General features: G+C 32.0%; 1 protein-coding gene across 4 annotated transcripts in view; it reads right to left on the reverse strand.

The window, feature by feature from the left end:
* The window catches only part of Cog4 (conserved oligomeric Golgi complex subunit 4), a 157,406-nt gene that overhangs the window by 19,469 nt on the left and 113,727 nt on the right, over window positions 1–24,210 (reverse strand). For 3 of the 4 annotated variants that reach the window (XM_085821831.1, XM_085821835.1, XM_085821832.1), the window contains 5 exons: window positions 12,380–12,526; window positions 9,048–9,140; window positions 8,856–8,957; window positions 2,304–2,432; window positions 192–283 (listed from right to left, as the gene is read on the reverse strand). In XM_085821831.1, coding sequence (XP_085677957.1) covers window positions 192–283; window positions 2,304–2,432; window positions 8,856–8,957; window positions 9,048–9,140; window positions 12,380–12,526 — 563 coding nt within the window. The remainder of the gene's footprint in view (window positions 1–191; window positions 284–2,303; window positions 2,433–8,855; window positions 8,958–9,047; window positions 9,141–12,379; window positions 12,527–24,210) is intronic. The other variant, XM_085821833.1, reaches the window with a different exon arrangement.

Raw genomic sequence — 24,210 nt, forward strand, 5'->3', positions numbered from 1 at the left:
CAAAACCTCCATTCTGTACAGTGACTGCCTTCAATTCCCTTCCATCCCGCACAAGGGTCTTTAACAAAGGTGCGCCATTGTGAAAGGGTTAAGATACTTAAATTAGCAACTTAATGTGATGCTTATTAACTTATTTTGATAGTACTTTATGCAGCTACAAAGAATGCATTTAAAAATAATAATTTACTAACCTAAGAGCTAATACTTGTCTGACCTCAGTTGGGGTAAGACGCCATGTCAAGGAACCAGAATTAGATCCCCATGTATCTAGTATTTCATTAACCTGAAATTAATTGAAATTGACAATACAGAATTAAAGCACAGAATGATAATACTATAGAATGAAACAAAGTTCCCCAGAATTTAGAAAATATATTGGGGGTATAATTTTTATTATTATGGAAGGTGAAGGGTCAACAAGAGTTTTTTGTTCTGCACACAAGAATTGTTCAAATTATGAATTACTTTTAGTGTATGTTGCATTAGAATTTCCAAAATTCCTTACTTCTCTTGAAATTTTTCTTTAACATATTATAAAATTTAAAGATATAACTATAAATTGCAATGTTAAAAATAAAAGCAATTTCCATGTAGAGTATGTTGCACACCTGCATTATTAAAAGCACTATATCCTAACAACAGAAAACAAAGGTAACAAAATAAATTTTCCTTTTCTTGCATTTACTTCCTAGTTTCAGCATAACATGAGAGACATACGAGGGCTATTTGGAAACTAAGGTCCGAATCATCATACCTAATCGAATATTGCACGAACATTGGAATGCATGTGCACATCGACTTCTGGCATGCTTTGCTTGTCAAATGATGCTATTTGCATTGGTACTGTTGCAGTGTGCTGTGTACAGAGGCAGTTGAAAGTCTTTAAAACAACTGATCAGCCCGTCGACTATGAAATAGTGTCAGCGATTTGGTTTTTGACAGCAAGGAACATTTCAGCAATGGAAATTCATTGACAGATAGGCAACGTGTATTGCCCCAATGCGATCAGTGACAGCAAAGTGCATAAGTGGGTGAGAGCTTTCAAGGACATATGGAAAAATGTCCATAATGAACCATGATCAGGCCATCCATTAGTGATCACAGAAGATTTGGTCAATGCAGTGAACAAAGAGATTCGTTCAGAAGAATGAAAGTACAGAAAGACCAGTGATTCACAATTTCAACTTTAGCATTGGAATTTTTAAACGTGGTAGGGAAACTTGGCACAAAATTGTCTTTGAAAAGTCATAATTTCACAAATTGTGCACATGTTGGATTCCCAGGCTGCTTACTGAGGAATGCCAAATGAGAATAATGGCTTGTGCTCTTGGTTTTTTGTACTGATATCATAAGGAATGTGATAAGTTTTAGGGGATGAGACATGATGTTCTCACATGACTCCAGAATCTAAACATCAGTCAAAGGAATGTCGTCACACGGCATTACCAGTTGGAGTCAAGTCCAAACAGGCAATCTCAGAATGCAAGGTTATATCAATTATGTTTGGGGATAAAACAAGGAGTCTCATTAGTTGAGCTTATGCAACAGGAGACAATAATAAATGCAGCTGCTTACTGCACTGCCTTGACTAAAATTAGACGTGCAGAATAAGCAAAGCAATGTGGCCTTTTGGTGTCTGGAGTTTTATTGCTGCATGGCAATGTCAGATTCCCTTCTGCCATTCACACAAAAAGCCTAGTCAGATATTTTAGATGGGAACAGTCTGACCACCCACTGTACAGTTCAGATTTGGCACAGAGTAATTTTTACTTGGTTTCAACTACCTAAAAGAGTTTCTAAGCAGCAAACAGTTCACCACAGATTATGAGATGAAAGAAGTAGTAGACTGGCTCTTCACAGGTGGCATTTGTCTATGATTTAGGCATAAAAACGTTTGTAGAATGTTATGAAAAATGTTTAAACAAATATGGAAACTATGTACGAAAATAAAGAAACTTATAAGGAATTAATTAAAAAATGTTTTTTGAGAAAAATCTGTGATGGTTTATGTTTGATAAGAAATTGGACCTTACTTTCTGAATATCCCTGTGCATTTCAAGCTATAAATATTTTTTTAAACTTTTTCAATGAAAGCAAATTTTACAGTTAAATTATTTTTATGAAATATGAATAAATGTATTCTTTTCATAGATTTAATTATACTATATAATATTTGCAGCAAAATTTATATTTTTAATCAGAATTATTAAATAAACATAGTAAATAATATAATAAATTTTTATCTTTAGAGAATGACAGCTTTTACCAAACAAACATGCACATTATAAGTATGCAATACTTACATTTTCTAAATTTAGAATTGTAGAAATTTGGGACAGTCGAGCAAATTTATCTCTGATAGTCCAGGTAGTGACTGTAGTAAGATAAGCTATAATTAACCTTAATTCACGATCAAATTGTAATCCACCCAACTGCAAAATGAACAAATTAGTTAAAAAATTTTTGTTTTCATCACTTTTCTTTACAATTATTTTCTACAAAACATAAATAAATGTTTACATTTTTCATTCAAATTTTCAGAATTTATTTTTATCACAACCACTTATGAAAATAATGAAATAATTTTTATATAGTAAATTAAACAATATGAGATGTCATACAGATGGTTCAATTATTTGATTACGGCAAAGCCTTAGAGAGATTCTGCTTGGGGGAAAGAAATACCTTCACGGAAAACCTTTTTATGAGAAATTGGCTCATATTTACGTTATATATGGAGCAAACCATAAAACTTCGCATGCAGCCAGCTTACTCGCCTGGGTTCACACCTAAATCGACCTACCAGCATTCTACAGTCTTAACACTTTGGTGGTGCACTTAACAAGTATATTTTATACAGGAAATATTTGTATATAATAAACATTTGCAAACCTTCATGCAATAAAACTCAATTAATGTTTTATATGTCTAAATATTATACAATTAATGAACAATGGGAGATGGAAGGTTCAAATGGGCTCAGACAGGATTATGCGCTGGCCTGCTTGCTTTTTAACCTCGCCCTCCAAAAAATCATAGGACTCCAACATTAATAATCGTGGAAGTATCTTTAACAAGTCTGTTCAGATTTTTGCGTTTGCTGACGATACTGACATAGTCACACACACTTCCAGAGTCACTTAGAGAGGCTTTTACATATCTAGAGGCTGCAGCCAGCAAAATGCATCTAGCAATAAACCAAAATAAAACTAAATACATGACATGTGGTAATAACAGCAGCCTCTATTTTGAAATTGGGAATTACAAATTTGAAACTGTTAGCAAATTTAAATATTTAGGATCAGAAGTTAATACTCTCAATGATTTAACAGGGTTCGTACATATTTCTGCAAATGGAAATTAAGTACTTTTAAGGACCATTAATGAAAAAAATTAAGGGCCTATGAGCAAATGGGAACTGAATAAATTCAATTAAAAATATTATCTATGCCTGAATTTCACTTTTGTAATACCATCCTAAAATAAAATAGATCCGCAAGTAGTATGCATTATTACTAAACATGAATTAATAAACATAATTATTAATAAGTTAGATAATAAAATAAACTTTATGCAATTTATCAAGTAGCATTAAATATTTTACACTTATAATAGTTGAACATATTTGAAAGAAGATAAGTGATATTTACATTTTACTAGCTTTATGTTGATTTTTCTTATGTCTCATTTTGTTACACACTTGGTCAGTCCAGAGGTTTAGTAAATAGATTTTATGTCAAGTGGCATAGGTTAAAATGAGAAGTAGGATCATAATCAGCATGATTTGTAACAAAAGACTGAATGTTGTCACCACTGCTGCTTGTCTAGATAGAGACCAGCTGATTAGAACAAACCTGAAAGGCCTGATGTAGGCACGGTTGGCAAGTGTTGAAAGTTAGTTAGGCTCTGTTTGATGCAGTTAGTGTCGTAGCATCGTGTAGAGTTCCAGGGGTTGTAACCTAGTTAATATACTTTAAGGTTCCAATAAGTCATTAAAGCACCAGAGGTGATAAGTTTTTTTAGTATTATTTTAAGTTTCACTAGATGAAAAGAATAAGATTTACTTGAATTTTTACGTTTTTGTGTTTTATCTTGTGACCACAGTGACTATTAATGAAAGACAATAGCTCGCTCTAATAGGTTACAGGTTACGGAGGACAGGGACGCCTGGTGTCTAACATAGGTAAACAGGCGTATATCCCACGCCCTCCTTTATCTAGTGGCAACAACTCTCTGGAGCCCCAAGAGGCTGCTTCGGGAGTTTATTGAGACACGAAAAAAGCTGTACATGGCCAAACAAGGACGCTCATGTTTTGTTTTACAGATTTGGAAAGAGTTTGACTGAACAGATATGGCAAAGAAGCAAAAATGTTGCAGAATTAAAAAAAAAAAAAAAAAAAAGGCAGCAAGAGTAAATTAAAACATGCAAAGAAATATAATTAAGGCATGCGTTGAGCAAGGTTGCTAGGATAATGAACTCAGGTGGCATGTGGTGCACAGTATGTTGAGTTCTGTGCTAGGAGTTTGTAGGGCATAGATTACACAAGCGTTTGCACATAAGGTTGTCCATGGTTGTGTAGTTCATACAGCTAAACAGTTTGTAGTCACAAATAATTCGCTGTTTGCATGCGTTGTTCATATTTGCACATAGTTTACAGTTGCTTCAGGTCTCTGTGTACGAACGTGCACAGGAGGATGCAGCTGGCTAATATTTACACACTCTACAGTTTACGCATTAGTGGAGTGCAGGCATTGCATCCTGTGACAATTTCATGGAACCTAAAATATTTGAAGTCGATACTCTTTGGTTGCTCAGTAGATCCTGTTCTTATTACTGGGAAGCTGGCAAGGGTTTAATGTGGCTGGCACACATCTTGGCTGATGGAGGCTAATGCATTGATGGTTTTGCAGATTTGTGTTTTTGTTGGCTTAGTGCTGATAATGTAGCGTTGGAAGGCCTCAGTTATTGTTGTGGGATGCTTAATATGAGTTAAGGTTGTCAGTGGAAGATGTAATGATCGGGTGCTCCTTCTCGGCCGCAGATGCAAGAGTCTGTGTTGGAGATATGGTGTCTGAAGTAATATGAAGGGAAAGGGCCGTGTCCAGTGATATATCTTGTGAGTTACGGGGTTGCAATGAGACAGGCCGTTGACATTTTTGGAAGAAAGATATAGGTACGGCAACCTGTTTCACTTGTGTTCCATTCCTGTTGCCACTCTCTGAGGACTGCTTGATGGAATATTGGTTTTAGATGAGACGGCGGAACTGGGATGTTCTTTCAATGGGCGTCGGGTTCGTTGGCAGCTTCCTTTGCCAGGACGTCTGCAGCCTCGTTGCCCTCTGTGCCCTCGTGCACTTTGACTGTGGTTAGTTGAATGCTGCTATATCTGCTGTGGTAAAGTTGACTCTGTATGTCTGTAATTACTGGTGATGACTGGTGGTGATTCAGGATGACATGGAGAGATGATTGGCTGTTGGAGCAGATGCAAATAGGATGCTGTGTGATTCTTGTAGTTTGTAAATTTTATGTCAAGTGTCATAGGTTAAAATGAGAAGTAAGCAAAATCAGCAAGATTCATAACAAAAGACTGAATGTTGTCACTGCTACTGCTTGTCTAGAGAGAGACCTGCTGATTAGAACAAAACCTGAAAGGCTTGATGTAGGCACAGTTGGCAAGTTTTGAAAGTTGGTTGGGCCTTGTTTGATGTACTTTGTGCCATAGCTTCGTGTAGAGTTCCAGGGGTTGTAACCCAGTTAATATACTTTAAGGTTTCAATACACCACTGAAGCACTAGAGGTGATAAGTTGTTTTGTATTATTTTAAGTCTCACTAGATGCAAAGAAAAAGTTTTACTTGAATTTTTTGTGTTTTATCTTGTGACCATGGTGAGGATTAATGAAAGGCAATAAATAACTCGCTTTAATATGCAGAGATATTTTTTAAGGGTACACAATTAGTTATAAATAATTAAATTAGGTTATTAGATAACCTTAGTCATTATGGATTTACGTGGCCAATACTAAATTTTATTTTTTAACAATATTTGTTAGAAAAGCCCTATTAAAATCAAAATCTAATCAAATTTCACAATTTAAAATACATGTAATTTATGACATTGATTCTTAAACGATATTAGGATAATTACATATTAAAAGCTACAAAACATTTATGTTTTGTAACAACAACACTCAACAAAATATTTATCCGTCATTTTAATTTGTAGCCTTACCAAACAATTTGGCTAGTTTATATCGATTTCCTTCTCTTTAAGAATCTTTTCTAACAATTTGAGATTTATTTCAATATGCAAACCAATTCTCTCGCTAGTTTCTGCATGCTTTATCTTCTAACTTGTCAACTTCTCCACAATGCTATGAGGGTTTACTTGATCTGGTAAAAGTTAAATAGTCCCAAACCCCCAACAGACATGAAGCAAATTATCGCTATATCTGAAAGTAACTACAATGTCAGATAAAGGCTTAAATAAGCCTCTATTTAAAAGAACTTAGTACATAAAGGCATGTTCTAATGCTAACAAAATCAACTACAGCTCACGGTGACGTAATTAAACAAGAACAGTCAAATTCAAACTAAAAATGTGGATTAGTGGTCAAAAATTTACAAAATAATAACTGCATATACTTTTGAAGAATAATTTTCTTTATGTATTCAGTTTCTTTCTACAACATGTTTCCTTTCAATTTTAGGGTTTAATTAAGAATTTGTGTTATTCTAAAAAACATTAAATGCATTTAGAATGTATAAACAAAAAGTGGCTAATTTTATTTCTTTAGTAATATGAACATTCTGAAGAAATATGAAATATATATGGTAAAGGCTGGTTACAGAGCTGGTGTCTCAGAATTTTTAGAATTTAGTGACACATCAAACAGCAAAATTTAGAAATGGCAAAACTTTTAGAATTTAGAGCAGGCACTGGAAACAGAATTTAGAAAGGCACTAGGCAGCAGAATTTAGGATCCACAGAGATTGCATCAGGTGGGAAAATGCCCAGTGCCAGCTCTGTGTATGATGCATTAAGACATATATTAGATGAATCTTTTAAATTGTAAGTTTTTCAATTTCTTTATTAATAAAAAAATCCCTTTCTGTAATGCCTGCCCATGTAAATAATAAGATTAGAAGCATTTTTGATGTTTTCCATGTTTGTGCCAAGTGAAAAGTAGGGAAAATAAAGGAAAGATAAACATGTTAAGAAAAAGATTCTAGCATCAGGAGTAAAACATTCAAATATTATGTTTTCATAGTTCTTCCAGACGTTCTCCAAAAAGTAAGAAATTCATCACTAACATTCTGTTAAATACATCCATTACGTGTTGATACCATGGAGACATTTTTTTATTTTGTCACAGATTTCTCGAATCTTCTAGAATCGTGGGTCTATAAATCTTGCCTTCAAATCCTTCTAAACTTTCCAAGCTGCAATGTCTAAAATACTAAAGAAAAATTATCCCTACCAATTCTGTAACAGCAAAAAGCCAGAAATATCTTGGGGGAATTAAAAAAAAAGGAGGGAAAAACTGTAAAATTAATTTTATAGAGAAAACTGATGCATATTCTGAGAATTTTGAATATTCTGAGACATGAGAAAAACGCTTACTATGAAAAAATTAAAAAGAAGACATTTTTAATTAATTGCATAGTTAATTTTGCTTTTGCTAAGTAAATCGTGCTTTATAGCATTATACCTTGTTTATTTTTCAGATTCAAAATATTGTATAATAAGTGGCCAAAATGAAACTTAATATGACAACGAAAAATAAACATTTTTTTTATTTTAATGTTGTTTATTAAATTTAATTTCAATATATTACCATTATTTTAATGAAATTTATCAATGTTAAAATGTTTTAAAAAAATCGTCGAAAAATTCTCAGATCTCAGAATTAAAAATTTTCTATAGAAACTGATCTTAAAATCGCCAAAATGTTGATAAGTCGCCAAATTTAGAACCATTTAATAAAAGAATTCACATCCCCAAAAGCGAAAAATTGTTTAAGAGCTCTTTATTAGAAGAAATGAGTTTCAAAATGCTTATGTTTCAGTCGTAAAAACAGATAGAAATTTCAGATGATTAAAATTAAGAAACTTCTGCTGATTTTGGCCAAAATTAAGGACTTTTAAGGACCAAAAATTGATTCCAAAAAATCTAAGGACTTTTAAGGACTCTTAAGGACCGTACGAACCCTGTTTAATGATCAAGATCCATAGTAGAGTCACAGATGCTAACCGATGTTTTTTCGGTCTCAAAAAATATTTGAAGTCTAACTTCACTAGCAGAAAAACGAAGATTTTAATTTACAAAAGCTTAATCAGACCCATTCTTACATACTCTGCTGAGACCTAGACAATGACAGAAGCTAAAAGTATCATTTCTGTCTTTGAAAGAAATATTTTGAGAAGTATTTTTGGTGGCATAAAATGTAACAATAGCTGGAGAAGAACTAACTCTGAACTCTATAAATCCTTTAAAGAAATAGATATAGTAAAATATATAAGGATTTAAAGAATTAAATGGGCAGAACACCTGTGCAGAATAGATGAAAATCGAATAACTAAAAAGATCTTCTCGGCCAGACCATTCGGCATACGAAAAAGAGGAAGACCTAAACTTAAGTGGCTTGACTGTTTGGAAACAGATTTAAGAATTTTAAATATAACCAATTGGATGTCCATGGCCAGGGATAGAAGAGCTTGGAATTCGATTCTGAGGAAGGCAAGGGCCCATCCTGGGCTGTCTAGCCATTGAAGAAGAAGGGAGATGGAAGGAAAATGGTCCATAGAGGTAATTATTTCAAATAAATTAATCAAGAAGAAAACTTGTATTCTTACCCTATTGAATTGACAAGAAAGTACAGCTTTTTCAAACTGAGAAGTCAAATCAGAAGCTAAAAGACTTACAAGAGCATCAAAATTACTTGTTGTCAAACTAGCCTATAAAAGAACATTCATGTTAAACATCATTCATCTCAACTTACTTAAGTAATGCAAGATAATCAAATAGTTTCAAAATGCTTAATTTACTTTCAGGGACTTCAGAAAAGTGTCTGTGCTTATGATAAAATTTTGAATGAAAGGTCTCATACCATCATTTGCTTCATACTGCGAAAATTCTTCCTAAACAAAGGAACAGTAAGTTTAATAGCTAAGTTCATATTTGAGTTAAAATAAAATACTAAATATCGATTATTTGAGGAGTTAAAGTAACAAGAATCAGCATAATATACATATACCTGTGTTTGCTGATTCTTGCTGCTTTAACTCCTTCAATAAGCTAAGTTTTAATTTAAAAAGTTTTATTTCCCAAATATAAATAAATACAGATAAAATAAAAACATTTGCATACATTAAACATCATCAATAAATTTAATATAATAGTTAGTTTGCATTTTCATCCTTTAAATTTAGAGTCATACAGCTAAAACGTCTCCTCTCCCCCATTAATACTAAATACCGAGAATTCCCACACATAGTACTACAGAGGGTGCATTTAAATTTAAACACACTGAAACCTCTTGTAGCAACCATCTTTCTAAGAGAATGCCACATAACACTAAAAAATCCTCTGGAACATGGCTGGTTGTCTTACAGAGTGGTTACAGTACATTAAAGAATAAAATGAAATACTTATACATACTTCATAAAAAGAAAATTTTTGGGTTTAAGCATTAAAATTATGCATAGTAATGTTAAGAATAATCTTTGAGTTACTTGATATGTAGAAGTACACAATGTTTTGAAAAAACTGCACTTTCTATTTAAAGGTAATGAAAACTTATGAAATGAAACATTAACTTTTGTTCAATTAAAGCCATACTATTTCATACATTTTCATTCTCTCTCTCTCTCTCTTTTTTTTTTTTTTTTTTGGTTTTTTTGTTTGTTTGTTTTGGCATTTTTCTCAAATTTTGCAGGTTTGGTTTGGCTTCTTTCCTGAGTAAAACTGTCTATATTACATTCACCTCTGAGGATGTTTTTTTTTTTTATCTAATCAGTTTATGAATTTTTTCTTTTAAATGTAATTTATTCCACAATTTGCTAAGAGATGAAGAAACAGCTATCCTACTTCAAGAGGATATATTCTTTTTAGAGAAAGATTATGTGTGAATTTCCATATCATGAAATTAAAACGTGGCTTGAAATGGCTATGCAATCTTCACTCATGCCAGGAAGAAAAAGGTATCTGAACACAAACATGATTTGTTCAACCCACGTTCCTTTAATTACTGCTGTGTGATTTATTCATTTATAGCGTCTATTGAAATGTGGAAACTTGAACTTGTTTCAAATGAATAATAATACAGTTACTGATGTTCTTCCTTCATAATAGCTTATTAAAAGATTTTGTGATATTAGAGAAAGTACCTTGTTGCTGTAACATTTCACTCCTTTTATCTGTATCATGCCAAAGGCATTAGAAAAGAAATAAGGCAATAATAACCAAATATGTATTGTATGATTCTTAATAGAAAAATGTGATACAATTAACATGACTACTTTTTCTGCTTTAGTTTTTAATTCATTCATTTTCCACTTTGTTTATTTACTTTGACATTTCCCAATGGATAGCATTATATACTCTTTTATATTTAAATAAATACAACTGCGAGTATAAATACAGAATACTACTGCTGTTGAGTAATGTCAAATATTTTTAAGAATGCATAAAGACATTTATTTAAAATAAAACATATAAAATTGAAGTTTGCCTAACTTTGAAGTTGACATACTTTTTTTTTTTTTTTTTTCAACTACTTATGATCAGAAGTGTAAAAACGTTTCCTATCTGATCTCTCCATGACCAACCAACTGTAGCTTATGGTGGAAACTATTGCAGAAGGAATGGCAAACCATAAAGTGACTAGATGTTTGATCCTTGACATTGCCAAGTTTGGCTGGATGGCCGCACCTACAGATTACACATCCTGGGATTAACAGACTACATCATAAACATTATTAATTCCTACCTGGCAAGTAGACACTTTGTTGTTCATGTCTCTGGCACAAATTCCACAAGCCATGCCACCATGGCTGGCGTCCTACAAGGATCTTTGCTAGGACTTGCACTTTTTAGTATTTACGTGAACGACACAACCTTCCACATACGACGCAACATTAGCTATGCATGCAGACGACACAGTGGTCCTCGCACAAAGTGCACTTCCAGGTCCAGTTATACATAGACTTGGCTTTCCAAATGGAAGATCCTTGTCAACATGGAAAAAACTACAGCAGTTATGTTTACCAAGAAGACCAACTTCAAGGAAAACCTGAAATTCTATGGCACTGCTATTCCCTGAGCCAAGCAAGTCCCTTATCTCGGGGTGATCCTCAATAAGTCAATTTACATGGTCCCCACACATTACATCTATTATCCAGAAGTTTCGAGTTCATAAAGCCAAACTATATCCCTTAATTGTTTGAAACAGTGTATTATCCATAGATAAAAAATTACTCATTTACAAGTCCACTTTTGTGTTATGCAAGTCCAGTTTGGACATATACCAAGAAAACTATGAGAAAAAGATTGCAAGTCTGCCAAAATTCTGTTCTAAGACAAATTGTAAGTGCTGAATGGTATATATGAAGCAACAGAATATACAAAAAGTTAAGCATTGAGTTATTGCACACTCACTATTATAAATTAGCCAAAAAATTTCTTGAAAAGTAGCAAAATATTGATAATCCCAGCATTAAAATCTGTAATTACAACTATAACAGATTGGAGAATATGGATAGGCCTATAGCCCAATTAAATGTATGGATCATGTAAATATGCTACTTTTATAATTTAACATTTGTGTTTATTTTTGCAAATATTATCAGTCCTCTTAATTGCTATTCTTTGAATTTTCTGTTCGCATTCTCATTTTTGTGTATGTTATAAATATTTGTACATAATTATTTCATAATCATGTATTATTAACTAATATTTTGTATTTGATATTTTTAATGGATAAAATTTGCCTTTGTTTGCATTACCTTATTCTTGTCACAGTCACCAGTTCGTCGGCTTCTCTACTCACACTAATTCATACACACCTTAACAGCATATAAATTTTTATTATTATGTAAACTACTTTTCCCACCTGAGCTTACAATATAATTATATATATATATATAAAACACTTTTGATTTTTCTGCCGGTTATTGTACACTACCTTTCGAAATTATCAAACTATTCTACAAGGAGTACAATCTTGGCTTGGCACCCTGGTGTTTCAGGGAGGAGTTTCCTTTCTGATTACAACTTATTAACAATTTTCTCAACTTAACAGCTTTAGATAAAAGCAGAATACATAGTTCTTTACATTTAGAAATATTTAAAAAATTAATTAAAATAACTTTCATAATACCTCAGATATAATATGTGATGCAGATTGAAAAGCATCAACCCATGGTTTTATACGAGGTTTAATAACAGTAGCAGAAAGATGACTTCTTCCACTATTAATCAGATATTGCAACTTGGAATTTACTGAGGTCACTTCAGATAAACAACTCTGGAACAGAAAGGAAACTTATTACTGGGAAATTAAATTAAAATTAATGATCTTATTATTATCACTGATAGTTCAATTAACACATTTTAATCAAAATTGTATTACTTTGAGTAATAAATAATTTGATATAATCATTAATAGCTCATATAAAAAGACAGTTCTAGTCAAAATTACTCTTTTTTGAGCAATAAATAAGTTGATTATTTTATATGCTAGGCAAATACAACAGAAGAAAAGGTCTGTGCTTCCATTTATTGTTTTCTTCCGAAAGCTAATACAGTCAAAAGTCGTTAATTCGGACACCCATAATTCGGAATGATCTATAATCCGGACCTCAAAGCTAAAAACTTTCTGCGCATGCGCCGCGTTGGCACATGCGTTTTACGCGTGCGCGTAAGACCTTGACTACTGCGCATATGCGTGTGCGCAAGTGCAGAATACGTTTTCGCCTGCGCGTTTAATGTATAACGGATGGTGTAAGCTAAAATTATCTAATTATCTATTTCAGTTAATGTTAATGATTGCATTGTTCCTTAATCTTCGAATTGGATCCCACTTATTATTTTTTGCAGACTGTAAGAGCAATTTTATAAAAGTAAACTTGAACTTTCGATTATGTCAAATAGAATATCCGATGCTGGAACTTCCAAAGGATCTACAAAACGAAAGTATGTTTCGATGTCCAACAAACAAAAAGTGGAATTGCTGCAAAAAATGGATAAAGACATGATGAATGTGACAGAGAGGTTAGTGAAAACGAAAAAAATTCGATTGACAAGTTAGTCGGTATTCTCGGCACAGCAATTAACGGGACTTGAACAGCGAAACTTTGTAACTGAACAAGAAATTATGTCTTTTTATAGAATTAAAGAGAAAGTATTATCACATAAAATGAAGCAACTTAAACAACTTACATTGAGAGAAATGTTTAATAAAGTAAACAAATAAATATTAAGCTTTTTTTTTTTTTTTTTGTAAATTTTGATACCCTTTAGATCATAATTGTTCTTTATTTCATAAATTACGGTTTCATATTTTTAATTTTAGAATTTCTGCATGCCATCTTACGAGATTTAAACTGATGATCTATAATCCGGAAAAATCGATAATCCGGAATCGCCGAAGTCCCGACGAGTCCGGATTAACGACTTTTGACTGTAATGTGAATATTGGAAAGGAAAAAAAAAAAAAAAAATACTAAAAATCGGACATAAAAAAAAAAAAAAAAAAAAAAAAAAACCACGGTCTACCATTTATAACTACACGCTTCTGAAAGCTAATGTTTCATATATTTTTGGTTCAGTTTTTCAACACTGCGCGGAATATCTTTAACAGATATATTTGGGAACAGCAATTTTGTTGTCTTAAATCTATCACTTGTTTTTGACTCCCTTTTGGCCTCTGAATCCACAAATAACCTCAGTTTTTGTCTATCATGTCAACTTTTTCAGTTACCACCATCTCTCTGTTTCAAAAGTCATACAAAATATGCAAATAAAGGGAAAACTTACTAAATATACTGTTCTTAAAGAATAGTTTTATTCATACAAAGGCTATATGTAGTTACTAGAAGTTAAATTTTATTCATACAAATCGTAAAGCTTTTTACCAAACATTAAACATATACGATAGTATATAAAGGCAAAAATTGTTGCTTATGGATTTTGCTGGAGTGTTTAATCTGTGGACATTCTCGCTTAATGCTCCAACAATAGTCAGCCATCACATGTATATCCCATCTAACTTGGTTCTGTGCCTCCATGACCTTCAGATCTTTGTGGAATGGCTCATCCTACTCATTATTGACTGCACTAAGATTTTTCGAGGAGTTATCAATATGGCTATGTAAAAAATGCAATTTGACGCTCATGTTGCAATGAAGCATTCTGAAGCTCTCGAAAAGTTGCTGGATAATTTCCTTGTAATTTTGTGCTCATGTGTTTCCAAGAAAGACTTTGGCAATGTTTATAAATGCCAATCAAGCATTATTTTAAAGTTCTGTCATTGTTCCAATGAAATGTGTATCTTTAAGGAGCTGCTGAATCTGTGGACCATCAAACAAGTCAGCCTTTTGTCTTTTCAAATGACAGGCTACAAAACTTTGAAATGAGATATTTGAAACAGTCTCTTTCTACACCCTGCAATGAAACAGTCTCTTTCTGTTATTTGCTTCATGAGACCCAGTTTTATATGTAGATGGAAATATAATGTTCTTTCTTTTGACAAGTGGCTGATGTAGAATGTTTGGATCACCGGGCTTCAGGTCCAATCTTGGTAGCCAATTTGATTGCACGCAAGGCTTCTGAACAGCCCAGCTGTCCCATATACATAAAAAATGAAGATACTTAATACATCTGTATCGCTGGCCACGGAAGAAGAAAATTAAGGTCAACGCAGATGATCCATTGGTACATGTGATATTGTAACAAATGAATGACTTCTTATGCCTTTATATTCTTCACGCAAACAAACCATATGGCCTATTGGAACAGTACCAAATTAATTTCCGTTGTAAAGGAGGACACATTTCAAGCTATCAATGAACAAATGCCAGAGTTGCATTATAGACTGAAATTCGCAACTCTTCCATTAAACCATGCACATTATGGCAATACATAAATCTATTAACCCTTTGCAGCACAGTGTGTCTGGTTTGAATAAACCTATTAAGAACCCAAAAGTATTCATTCACTATAATCATATTGTAAATTACATGAAAAATATCTTAAAAGTGAGCAAGTACTTAAAAGGTTAAACATTATGACACATAACAAACACAAAAATTATTCAATATTTTAAACACACTATCAGTGATGCTTTATAAATAATTTTTCATTCAGTGCATTTCCAATTACAGAGAAAAAAATGATTTTTTAACCCTTTGTGGCACAGTGTGTCCGGTCTGGACACACCTAAAAATTTCCTTCTGTACGCACAGAAAAAATGAATGAAAAAAGGATTTATAAGTTACTATAGGTTACTCTGAACCTTCTTTATTTACAGTAGATGGCAGCTCAACACAAACCAGTCCATATATTTTAGCCATATTTAGTTTTTTAAGACAGGCATTTTTCAAAGAAATCTTCCAGATTTTCTTTAGGGTATAAAAGAAATTGTTTGAAAAGAAATGTCTATGTTATTTTTTTGGCTGTATGCTAATCTCCTTTTTCTATATTAGTTTAAAATTTTTACCTTGAAATCTTGCCTAAAATCAAACGACGAACCCTATGTGTGCTCAGACCGAGCTCACCGATAATCTAGGTTAACTGAGGGTCTGTATTCTTTGTTTCTTCGCATCTCATCGGTCAGTTCATTGACAACAATGCTCATTTCAGCACTCTTTTCTAAGCTCTATTCAATCAGTGTGCCCTCTTCGTGCACACCCATAGAAATAAATGATAAGTGCTATCTTCACAAAATTTTACTTGTGTACTCCTCTAGGCCTTATTAGACTGCCTACTTTTTTTTTTTTTTTTTTTAAAATCAAAACTCCGACTTTAAAAGGTAGTGTGCTGGAAAGGTACTGTAGAAATTCTTTTGATCAAAAGTAAGATACCTTAGCTCCTTTTTGAAGCAAATTTTTCTCATGCATTCTTGATGCTAACAGCTCTGAAGCTTTTTTGGATCTCAAATCTCATGCCAAATCATTTAATGCATGCTGGTCAAGTAAATCTCTCATGAATGGAAACAACTTTATATACAAAATTTTTGTCATTGGGGTCAATTGAATATTCACAATCATATCCTGTGTTTCCAAAGAGGGTAATTCTTTGAAAACTGGGGTACTGTAAATTCAGTAGAGTGATGCACTGGAGATGCCTGGAGAATACTTCCGGAGAAGGCCAGAGACCTTAAAATAGGCAAAACAGTCCTGCCTGATAAATGTACTGATGTTTGTCCTTTGACTGGGATTGGCAAAACTGACACATATAAAAATAAACCGGGACTGTTTAAGTATTTACAGCACAAACTAACAGAGGCAGAAATAAGAAAAGATTTCAGCTCATATATAAATAAAAACTAAACACTGCTAACCTTGTACACAAACAAGGACTCTACACTAGAATGCACTTCACTACATCAGAACAATACATAATATCACACTACATTATCTCAGGCATAAGTAAATTAGTATAGAAAATTATGCACCTGTTGCTGGTCTCCTACCGCATCATTCAAAGTCATTTGTTATACATCACCCAATGCCAATAAGAGGGGTTACGTTAGCCAGTAGAAGAGCAACAGTGCTTTCTATGATACATGCTCAATGCTGCAGACAATAGTCATATTCACATAAGATGTAGAGAAAAACTTGATGTGGTAGAAGAAAACTAACTACAGTTTTGAAATCAGCATGCCTATTTTACACTAAAAAAGTTAAAAAATCGACCTCAACAAAAATTATGTTACAAAATGTTCCCCAGTGCTACCAGACAAGAAATATAACCAGCTTATTTCCTTTTTTGTTTTTGTATTCAAACCCTTTGAGGGGCGGTATATAAAATAATTTAAATTGTGGCAAAATTTTGCATGAACTATAACTTATGGACCCTAAAGACACAAAATTGATACTTAAAAAAAATCTAGAGTGAAATTCTAAATTTTGAGAGCCCCTCTAAAACATTTTTTTTCCAGGTAGGTGCCAATTTTTAATTTTTGATTTTCAAATTAATTTTGCGCATTTTTGATGTGCATCTGTAGAGATGGGTGCTTGAATATAGTTATGCAAGTCTGAAGACAAAAATTTTTTTAATTTCGGTAGAAATTTAAAATTTTAAAAATAAAATTTATGTTTTTATGCACTTTTAATATGCAACCCGGCTGAACATACTTATGTAAAATATGGGTAAAAAGCTTTTAAACTTGATTTAATTTCAATATTATTATTTTATAAAAAAATTAGTAAATATGACACTGCATGCGTAAATCATACCATGCTGTAACTGAACTAGTATAATATTACAAAGAGATATAACAGCCAAAAAATTTTAAAAATTAAAAAATGAAACAGTAGGACTCAGATGAGAAAGTATGTTGCATTTTTGAAGTTATATTTTATGCTTTAGATAATATGTAAAAAAAAAACCATGGTTCAGGCTATGATACGAAGAATCGTCCCACGCACACACTTTAGATTATTGACGACCGTAAGGGTCCCTTTTTTTTAATTTTTTTTTTATATAGGTTGTAACATATCTTTTTGTTCAGGAAGAAACGCCGTTAAACAACTTTATTATTTTATACACCTGAAAGCTCTTATTTTGGTTTTCAACCTCTTTGGCCTCCTAGGGGCTCCTTCTCAACTTTTGGATAAATTCTAGTTTGCATCTAAAATGGGCCTTAGAAATATTTTGCCTCATTTCACAAACTGTGAAATTTATTTCAAAAACAACCTAACCCTAAATTTCTCTTGCATTCCCTAGTCTTTCATCTGAAATTAACAAAGACGATCAAAATAAAAGCATGCTTTCAAATCCGCAGTTTTTGTGATTACACTAAGAGATGAACCTTCAGTGCACTTCCATTTCCCGTATTTTTAAGTGAGCTTTCTCTTTGTGTGATCTTATCACACCACACATAAGGAAGAAGGCTTGACTCCCGAATGACAAATCAGTTGTCAATCACCTCCTTTAATTTTCTTTGCATTCTAGGATTTGGGAAAACAGGAAGCAAAGGAGGTCTTTTGGGGACTAACATGCCACATTTAATGCCTACCATTGTGTAAAAGTTTTACCCCAGATGGCAATTTTGAAATCAGTGAGTCTTTGTGAAGGGAAAGGGTGAAGTGCTGAAGTTAAAATTTTAGCTAAATAGAGGGGAATGAAACTCGCGCAGAGTATAAAATGAATAAAAAGAAACAAATATACTTGTATTCAGTCCTAGTGCAGGGTCAGTAAACTCCCCATCCCTTCATGAACATAATACTAAATCCTAAACAACTTGTAAATTAATCATAAACAAACTGTTACATCATAAACTATTATAATGTAAAGAAATGACGTCATCTCTCACAGTAGAGAAGGAGAAGCCTGGTGCTGCCATCTATTGGCAAGGTACCCTCAGTAGAGGCGCCGGTATATATTATATACCGGTATTAAAAACGTATACATAATCTTCTTTTTATTATCAGTTTTGATTGAAATGCAGTAAATATAAAAGGATCAGCATGTGTACGTCATATATTTACAGATTTTGAATTTTTTCTTTCTCTCCAATAGAATTTATCAATCTTCAAACATGATACCTTGGAACAAGGTATATTAATTTCATAACTGCAAAATATTGGGCATTCATAGGGTGGTGCTGCCATTTAGAATCGAAAGGAAACACTACAAACTTACGATTATAGCTTTTGGTGTAGAGAAATTATAATTTTTTCTGAGGTTAAAAAATTGACAAACAACTGGTATATATTATATGCCGGTGCCCTTCAAAGGGTTAACGGTTCATTCTGTAATTACTATAAAATTAGAAGCAGTATTTTGAATAGCTACTTTTTTTGGAGGAGAGAACAGGATGGATTAAAAGATTCATAATTATATTGTATCTCAAAATACTCAAAAACTGAGGTTGTAAAATATGCCTAAGGATGCCAGAACTGCAACAAATTTCTTGGTACGGGAAAACCTACATTCTTAAATGGCATCTTCATACTGCAATTTTTATTCATTATATTTGTTAACAGTGATTAATCATAAAGCAAAACACTTGGGAGTTACCTCCCTCAAGGCAAACTGCTGAAACTAAGTAAAAGGAATTCCTATTCAAATTAAGAAAATCACCTTATTTGACATAATGAATAAACAATCTGTAAGTAGAAATTTATGTAATAATGTAAATTATGAAAAATTATTATTATTAAGTATTATTAATAAATTATGTAAAATTATGTGCATAATCATTGTTTGATAATGGTGTCACTGGTAATGGTTATGCTGTCACTATGTAACTGCTAAACATAATTATTTCCAAGCTTAAATGCATTTTAAAATAAACAAGTGATTACCTTTAATTACAGACAGTAATAAAGTTTAGTTAGTTTACTGAAGACCAGCTTGTGAGATATCATACTGTTGAGAATATTGATGGTGATGTATAGAATCAAACAGGAACATTAACAAATTCAGATGCTAGTTAAAGAATGCAATAAATTAATATAAGTTTGCATATTTAATGCCTACCATTTAATAATGATTTCAAAAGAAAAACTTTTAAATAATTCAATGAAATTTTTTGAGGACTTTTAAAATATATATGTCTCTTGTTTAGTAACAGAATAGTAATTAATTAAAAAAAAATAAATAAAAACAACCTATAAACCCTTTAAAACACCCTTCTTTAACCTTCTCTTTTGGAGCTTTCAGATATAAAAATTCATACTTCCAGATCTCTTTAAGAGGCTATTAATGAATTTTAAAGAAATTTCATTATCTTAAAATTTTGGTGAGAATTAGAATTTCTTATTTTTGCATTTCTATTTCCTTGCAAACTTTTTTTAATTCTGCTGATTTGGTTAATAATAGTATTTGCAACAACTTTTTTAGATATGTGTGAGAACATTGTGACAAAAAAAAAAAAAAAAAAAAAAAAGGAATTTAAGTTTTAACTGTTTGATTTCAGGTAGAGAACCATTTTATGCTTATGCCTAAAAATATAACTACACATGTGATTCTAGTTTGATAATTGCTTAAATATTTTAAATTTTTTGATGATGTCTGATATCAAATAGGTGAATATTAGTAATGATTGGATAAAATTTTAAATTTTGTGTTTATCTGATATGAATTATTAAGAAAAAGTTGAAAATTGCATATGTAAAAAAAAAAAAAAAAAAAAAAAAAAAAAAAATATATATATATATATATATATATAGAATTCCATATGACTGTTTCCTGCTAATGTGAAATAATTTAATGATAAAAAATAGATATGTGAAAATGGTAATATCAATTCAAAATTGGTCAGTATGTAAGAAATTGTTCCTGAATGTATATCATATTGTGTGGTAATGAGTATGTAATAACTTGTATCCATGTGAAAAATTTCGATAAGTTACAATAGTGTATTTATGAATGTACTATACATTAGAAGTAATAATAATAGTAATTTAGAGTGGTACTAAAGTATAGTAAATTGATTCAGAATGGCTAAGAAAAATAATGTAATGAATATGAGTCTGGCTACTGCTCTGCCTACTTTTTCAGGGGAGCATGACGAAAATATAACATTTTTTTTAGATCAGTTATGCCAAATGGCAAATTTAGAGAACTGGAATGAGAACAGAAAAAGTTTGGTGTTAAAAATTCAATTGAGGGGTAAAGCATTAAAATTTGTAATTGATAATGAATCGTGTGAAGATATGTCATTTGATGATTTAAAAGCATTACTAAGTAAAAAATTTGCAAAATCTCAGTCATTTGACACAATTCAAAATAACTTTAACTCAATTAGACAGACCCCAGATCAGTCAGTCGAGGACTTAGCGGAAAAAGTGAATACTTATGCCACAAAATATTTTGGGTGCTATCCTAGTTCGAGTGAAGAGGTACATAACCTCACTCAAAAAGCAATGCTTTCAAAATTCTTAGAAGCTCTCAGACCAGATTTAAGACTGGAGGTTAAAAAACTAGGACCTATTGATTTTGCTACTGCTGTTAAACAGGCAAAGAACATAGAAAAAACATTGGAGGATTCTGGTAATAGCTCACAGACACAGGATTTTTCACCTGAATTAAATACATTAATTATGCAACAAATGCAAAATAATAGAGCCATTGAGGATTTGTCAAAAAAATTTAATGAAATTTTACCTAATGGTAGTGTAAACAATGTAACTAGACTAGAAAATAATGCTACACAAAGTAGTAATAATAGAGAAACTTGTCATATTTGCCAACAGAATCATTGGACTACAGAGTGTCCTTATTTTCCTTCAAACAATAATTTTCAATATTATAGACAGGCTAGAAACAACCACAGAAGAAATTTTTATAGGGGTAACTTTATTAATAGAAGGAATAGATATAATAGTCGGTATGCTTTCACACAAGGTAATAGACTACAGAACAGTAATAGAAATACGCCACAATACAGAAGATACAATACTCGTAGAAATAATTTAAACTAATGAAGGGTACTTGCAGATCTCCCAGATACACAAAGTATTACTCAAGTGCCCATAAAAAAATTTGGGGGAAACAAGACAAAAGTAAGAAAATAAGGAACTCAAATAGGCCGAATACACATGAAAGATTCCGACACAAAATTAAAGAAAAAATGAACAAAAATTGGTAGCTTCTTGCCAGACTAATAGTATCACAGAATTACCAGTAATAGAAATCAAATTTGGCGACTTTGTGGTAGAAGCATTACTTGATACAGGTGCAAATTTAAGCTTAATACAGCCAGACACCTTGCAAGTAATAAAAAATTACACAAAGATTCATTACTTAAGCAGATCTGTAAGAATACATACGCTAAATAATGCTACTATCCCATATTTATCTGCTGTAAACTTAAAATTTCGTTTAGGAAATAAATGGCTTGCCAACTAATTTTTTGTTACACAACATAATTGGAACACAAATTATCAAATGATTTTAGGGTATGATTTCATTCAAAAAAATAAGATACTTATAGATGCAGATAAAAGTCAGTTAATCATTGATAACACATATTTTGATCTTCTGGACAAAAGAAAAAATTGTACCAACATTAATGCAAAAAAGGTAGATAAGAATAGTAGACCAGAGGAGTCGGGTATTGTAAGAGTAGTATTGAATACCAGAATTGCGCCAAATACAGCAGAGATAGTAAAGTTAACCATTCCAATTAATATGCAGAAGGAAAAGCAAATAATGTTCTCACCAGACAGGCGAAAAGTGGGCAAGATAGGTGTGACTGATTCAATTCATGAGATAAGTGACAGGCAATATATATTCACCATAATTGAAAACAATTCCAATTCCGCAATTATTCTAAGAAAGGGTGAAAAGATTGGTAAGGTACATAAAGTCGATGAAAAACAATTTGAAAAACCTAGAGAGCAACAAAATTTGCAGATTAACCATGTAACTTTAAAAGAAATTAAAAAATTAAGAAAGGAGGAATTAAGCCCAGATGATTTTGATTTAAGTCATTTAGAAGCAGAACAAAAAAATAAGATGATTGAAATGCTCATGAAAAATTCAGCTGTGTTTTGAAAATCTTACACCACTCTGGGTGAGACTGATGCTGTCGTGCCACAATTTAATTTATTACATAACTTTCCAATTCAAACTAGACCATACACTATTCCTCGCATTGCTAAAAAATATGCCCAAGAGGAGATAGCCAAATTGTTAGAAGCAGGTATTATAGAGCCATCGACATCGAGTTACAGTTTTCCAGTAATTTTTGTCAAAAAGAAAGCACCACCTAATACTGATCCTAGCAAATTAAAATTTAGAATGGCAGTAGATTATAGATTATTAAATTGCATAACTGAATCATATCAAATATGTCTACCTAAGATTTCAGATATTTTGCATAATATAGCAGGTAAAAGTTATTATTGTGTGCCAAATCTTAAGTCAGCATTTTTTCAAATAAAGTTAGATCAGAAAGATAAAAAAAAATAGCCTTTTGCACGGAACTTGGCAATTTTCAACCAACTCGGTTACCTTTTGGTGCAAAAAATTCATCTGCTTATTTCCATACTCTAATATCAAAATGTTTAGGTGAATTGCAGGGTCCAAATTTACAATATTTTCTAGATGACATAATTGTTGCAGCTAACAGTATAAATGAACTAGTAATTATTTTACAAAAGGTGTTTGACAAGTTAAAAAAATTTAATTTAACATTAGACCCAGCCAAATTGCAGTTATGTAAACAAGAGATTACGTATTTAGGTTTTTCGGTTAATAAGAATGGTTTTGCTCCTTCAGAGGAGAATATTCAGAAAGTAGCCAAATTTCCTAGGCCAAGAAATGTGAAAGAGGTTCAAACATTCATAGGCATGGTAAATTATTTTCGACACTTAATTTTTAATTATGCAGAAATTGTCAAGCCAATAGTAAATTTAACAAGAAAGAATATACCATTCGTGTGGAACGAGAGATGCCAAAATGCATTAGGTAAAATACAAGAATTAATTTTAGAAAAACCCACAATAAAAAACATAGAAAATGATAAACCTTTATATTTAGTAAGCGATGCTTCTAGATCAGCCATTTGTGGCATATTAATGCAAAAAAATGATGATAAGTTTTTCCCAGTACAATTTTACTCAAAATTTAACACCTGCTGAGGCTAGATATCCTTCAATTAGGAGAGAACTTTATGCAATCTTCAAATCAGTAAAGCAATTTCACGAACATCTGTATGGGAAAAAATTTATAATATTAATGGATGCTAAACCTCTGACTTTCCATATTAGTCTTGACAAACAGCCAGATATTGTAGCACGCTGGTTGTTATATTTACAGGAATTTCAATACATGATGGAGCATATTCCTGGTTTAAAAAACCCAGCAGACTACTTGTCAAGAGTTTCAGAGGATGTAGTGGTAAACAATGTAAATATATTTAAGACCAATGATAATTTGTCTATTCAAAACATAATTAGTAAACAGCAAAGTGATCCAGACATAAAATCAATTATAAAAAAATTACAAGATAACCACAAAGAAAGTGTAGAACAA

Source organism: Stegodyphus dumicola, chromosome 8 (genome assembly GCF_044657685.1).
Source record: "Stegodyphus dumicola isolate Sdum_Otavi_A_Nest chromosome 8, ASM4465768v1".
Lineage (NCBI taxonomy): Eukaryota > Metazoa > Arthropoda > Arachnida > Araneae > Eresidae > Stegodyphus > Stegodyphus dumicola.